The 5,049-nt window shown below is 63.5% G+C and overlaps 1 protein-coding gene across 2 annotated transcripts in view; it reads right to left on the reverse strand.

Annotated features, from left to right (window-relative positions):
- Nucleotides 1-3,932, reverse strand: part of CEP170B (centrosomal protein 170B) — a 22,962-nt gene extending 19,030 nt beyond the window's left edge. Inside the window, exon 1 of one of the 2 annotated variants that reach the window (XM_007455579.1) lies at nt 3,807-3,932. In XM_007455579.1, the coding sequence (XP_007455641.1) occupies nt 3,807-3,911 (105 nt within the window). In that variant the 5' untranslated portion in view covers nt 3,912-3,932. The remainder of the gene's footprint in view (nt 1-3,806) is intronic. The other variant, XM_007455578.1, reaches the window with a different exon arrangement.
- Between the last annotated feature and the right edge of the window lie 1,117 nt (nt 3,933-5,049).

A 5,049-nucleotide genomic window follows, 5' to 3' on the forward strand; every position in this document is an offset into this window, starting at 1 on the left:
CCAGGTGCCCAGAGGCTGGAAGCCCACGCCAGAGGGGGAGGTGGCCCCTTGGCCCAGGCAGGACTCAAGACTTAAAAGGACACAAAGCAGGCCACGTGGCAAGTGGAGCGGATGGGGCGCAGACGCGTAAAATAGCTTTAAGAGGCTCCAAACACACAGAGTTTTGGAAAAGGACCTAATTGTTTGTAGTCACTTTAAAACAGAATAAAGATGTGCTTCCAAAATTTGGGTCTGGCGCCCTCCAAGAGTGAAAGCTCCACCCAGCATCTGGCAGCGGCCCAAACCCCAGGCTCTGGGCACACCCTCCTGACAGCTCACACCCAGCGCCACCCCAGCGGGGCCACAGTGCCCATGACCTGTGTGTGTGCAGGGGGATCCTGAGCTGGGTCTCTCGGGCTGTGGTTTCCGGGTAAGGATGCGTGCAGATGAATCCCAGCTGTCACCCCTCCCACGTGGCGAGCCAGGCGAAGGCAGAGAAGACACCTTGCCACAAACACGCACAGGCTCTCTCTCTCTCACACACACACAGACATGTACAACATCCACACACGTGCACACATGCACCTGTGCACATACGTGTTTGCGTGTGCACATGTGTGCACAGACGTGTGCCAATGCACAGGTACTCGCCCGCGCACATCCACAGGTACACACACACACACGCCCTGCACCAGAGCCCAGGGACACAGGAGCAGGAGCCACAGGAGGCAGCCTGGGCTCGGGCACCAGGCAGACCTGGGCCCGTGTCCATGCTCACGTCCTCACTGGCCCAGCTTGTGCCAGGCTCGCCCTGGGGGCCAGGACCCCTGGCGAGCGGGTGGCCCGGTGGGAGAGCGTGGCAGCACGAGGCCAGGCTGGCGACTCTGCCTCTGGGACACAGCGTCCCCCCATTCTGAGGTCCACACGTGGGCACTCCTGCCTGGGTTGTGGTGCAGCCTCCTGGACGGCCCCTGTTCCCCAGCCGCGTCTCCTCGCGCCGCACTGCCTCCCCCTCCCTGCCGGGCAGAGGCCCCCCGCCTCCACCAGCCCCCCTGCCAGTACCGCCCCCCACGCTCCCACTCCCCGGCTCTCAGCACAACATCGCCGTGTCCAGTCGGCCCCAGAGCCCCCCGTCCCAAACCCGGTGCCACCTTTGGGTTTGTCTCCTGGGGGGTCACCTGGCTCCTGCTTATGTGTTTGTGGGCGGCCCAGCCCTGGAATGGAGACCCCTGGCTCCCGCGTGGGGCCAGTGACCATCGAGTGACAAATGTGGGAATGGACGCAAGGACACACAGAGGGCAGGCCAGGGTGCTCCGGGAGCACGTGGCAGGGAGAAGGTGGGGATGGGGCGGGCGTGGACGATCTCAGAAAGCCAGGCAGGTGGGGAGAGGCTGTGGCCCCCGGGAGGCCTGCACCCGGGCATGCCTGAAGCATGAGGAAGGGAGAGGGAAGGTCGGGGTTTGCCCCTGGACACCTGGCGGGGTCGGAGAAGGGGGTTTGCTCGGCACCAGGCTCGGGCTGCCTCTGAGATGCCCAGGAGCTGATGACACAGGAGACTGGGGACAGCACGGTGACAGACACCATTTGCGTCACGTGAGCAGAGGTGGAAACCGAGGCTGTGGGTGTGGACAGGACCTCCAGGGAGGGGTCAAGTACACCCAGAGCCCAGGCCAAGCGGGAAGGCCACAGGGACTGCCAGGCAGGCGCCAAGAGGCCCGGGAGCCTGGAGCTGCCATCCTAGGGAGAAGCTGTGGGGGGGTGGGGGGGACAGCGTGTGCAGTGGCCATCCAGGCGGTGGCGCGGGGACTGAGGCTGTGGTGTGCAGGTGAGGAACTCCCTAGCAGGGGCTCCACAGAAGAGTACGGGGTGAAGGGGGCTGGCAGGACAGCACAGCAAGAGGATGGGCGTCCTGAGCAAGGGGCAGGTGGGCTGGAGGGGGGAGGTGTTGGGGGGGGCGGCATTCCCACACCTACTCTATAGCTACGTGACCTCCCTGAGCCTCAGTTTCCCCGTGTGATGGAGACACGGCCACGCTGCCCAGAACAGCCTGAGGCAGAAACGCAGGTGCACCCAGGCCAGGGCCAGCCCAGCATGGAGGGCTGAGGATCCCCCCTCCCTCCACCCTGCTCAGGGCTCCACACTGACTGGCCCAGAAACTAGGAATTGGACCCCAAACTCACCCTGCGCACCCTGCCCACCCCCTGGGAAGAGAAGCAGGCAGGGTGAGGGCCTGGTGCAGGGCACAGAGCCGGCGGGCGGGGGAGGAGCAAGCACGCTGGGCCCCCAGCGCTCACAGGCTCCCATCAAGTGCCACCTCCTACGAGAGGCCCTCCCAGCCACCCCGGTGGAAGGGCAGGGCCATTGACAAGCCACACAGTCACAGCAGGGAACACACAACTCCCCGCCAGGGGTCAGGGCCAAATGTGGTGACCCCTGTGGATCTCTCGCCAATGGACAGACGACAGGGGTCATGTCACGTGACACCATCATGGAGCCACCGGCCATATCAAGATCCCCGCATCGGCCACCCCTGGGGGGGGGGGCGACCTACAGCCTCTGCTTGCTTTACGTGGCCTGAGAACAGTCTTTACACTTTACATGGTAAAAAAAAAAAAAAAAAAAAGACTTTCACGACAGGTGAAAATGATATGAAATTGACATATCAACATCCACAAAGTTTGACTGGCTCGCCCGTTTGTCTCCCCAACAATAGCAAATCTGAGTGGCTGTGATGGAGGCGTGTGGCCCGCAAGGCCTCAAATGTATACCCAGCCCTTTACAGAAAACATTCACCCAGCCCTGCACAGACCCACCGACTTCCAAAGGCAAGAAGCAAAGAGAAAAAGGGAGACTGCTCTAGATCAAAGATACTGAAAAGACCGAACGAGCAAGGACGGGTCCTGCTGCGTCTGGAGTCAGGCAAATTAGAGGACGTTTTGGGGAAGTCAGGGTGTCTGGACATGGACAGGCCTTGCATTTGCTGCCCAAGTGGACATGCACATGGTTGGGACCCCCGGCTGCAACCCAAGCCCCATGCATCCCAGGGAGTGAGTGGGCGGCAGCAGCCAGGGCTGCGCATGGAACAGGGGAGAGGTCTCACCCTGCACCCAAGTGGGCCGCTTGGTTGGACTGGGCAGTGCAGCCCACCTAGGACACCTCCTGAGAGTCCCACAGTGGGAGCGTGGAGCTTGTAGGGCTTGGGGACAGGGACCCAGGTGCCACGCTGGGGGGGGAGGGGTCAGGGCTGCAGGGAACCCGACTCAATCACACCACGAGGGTGGGGAAACCCTGTGGGCCCTACAGGGTCAAGTCCCCCGCCCCCTCCCCTCCTCATTCCTAGGAGCAAGACACGTGCACCCCATGGAAGCCAAGGTTGGCTCAACTCAAACTCAGGGCCAGAGAGAAATTGCCGAGTGCCTGGTGTCCTGGCTCTTAGGGCCCTGCCAGCCTCTCGAGCCTGAGAAAGGCCCCCATCCCCCAGCCCAGGGCACTAGCCTTCCACTGGACAGCTCTGATGGTCAGAGGTGACCCTGTGGCCCCCTGATTCATGGCCCTGTTGGGGCCCCTGGACAAGGATGTGGACGGGTCTGCTTTCAGGCACCTTCCCAAGGTGGGCCCCAACACCTTCAGAATCCGGTAGCACCTTCCCATCAGAAATGGTCCAATATGCAGAGGCAGGGACCCTCACCCACAAGTGCACACACCCACCCAAGGCCCCCGAGCCCCGCTGTGGGTCCAGGGCGGCCTCCTCCCCAGGGGCCATGCAGCAAGGGGCGTGGCACCTTCCTGCCCAGCACCCCCACCCCAGCCCAGGTGCCCACACTCACCTGCAGCATGAGCTCACACTCATCTCGCCCCACGAAGATGAGCTCTCGGGGGAGCCGGTGGCGAGTGCCGCTGCCGCTCACCAGGAACCAGGAGGTGGCGCTCATCTTGGCACCGGCGAGGCCTGTCCGGCCCTGGGGGGTGAGGGGTCATCAGAGCAGGGCTCCCCAGCCTGGGCCCGGGCCCCCGGACACCCCAAAGGCTGGCACAGATCCTGCCCCGATGAGGTTCAAGCACCTTCATGGCACCACCGCGGTGGCCGCTTCCAGAAATGCTGGGCTCCAGGCCAGCCCCTCACCGAGTGTGCCTGTCCCCTGTGGACCCCTCCCAGGCTAAGGTCGCCCGGTCCTCCCTTTCACTCTAGGTCCACACATAGCCTCTTCTCTCTCTCTGGGTGCCAGAGATTGGGTGCATGGGGCGCTAGCCACACTGCCTGCGTGTGGACCCACGTGTGTCCCCGTGACCTGCAGGAGCTGCTCCCAGGTGGGACTCAGCGTGGCCCTTCAGCGTCCCCACAGGCTAGGCCCACACCCAGGACATAGACTCTGACCCAGAGCCTCTGCCTCCCCTGCTGGAGACTCTGGGGTGGGCCCAGGCAGGGGCGAGGAGGAGATGGCTGGAGACCGGAGCCCTGAGCCATCAATACGCCTGCCACTGAGAGGGGGGTGGACGTCCCTTGGCAGCCACTGTGACCACCTTGCAGACGCCCCCAGGCCAGGACAGTACCGGGTGGTCAGGGCAGCAGGCAGTCCCTCCAGTGCCCAGGAGGGAGGTGATGCTTTGGTGCCTGAGATCCTGGGGGCTGATATGGTCAGGACGGACAGGGGAGTATCAGGGTGCCTGAGGGGCACAGTGGGGACAGCCTGAGCGACGACAAGGGCCGATGTCACCCGAGACCAGGCCCTGGGGCAGCCTGAGGCCCCATGCAGCCAGTGTGCACATGCTCTCACACAGATGCCAGTTGCCCAGAGCCGTGTCACAGGGGCACAGGTACCAGAATGTGCAGACACACCTGCGCCCCACACATGTGCACACAGCTTACACACACACCCGGAGCACCACCTACAAATGCCCTGGCCGCTCTCCTGTGGAAGCTCACACACGCGTGCACACGCGCGCGCGCACACACACACACAGTGGGTAAAACGTGTCCTGAGCACTGCCATGCGCCAGGTGATGTCCTGGGCTCTGAGAGACACACACTGTCCCTGCATCACGGGGCTTCCCTCCAGCCAGGGAGGTGGG

Source organism: Lipotes vexillifer, unplaced genomic scaffold (assembly GCF_000442215.2).
Source record: "Lipotes vexillifer unplaced genomic scaffold, Lipotes_vexillifer_v1.1 scaffold584, whole genome shotgun sequence".
Lineage (NCBI taxonomy): Eukaryota > Metazoa > Chordata > Mammalia > Artiodactyla > Lipotidae > Lipotes > Lipotes vexillifer.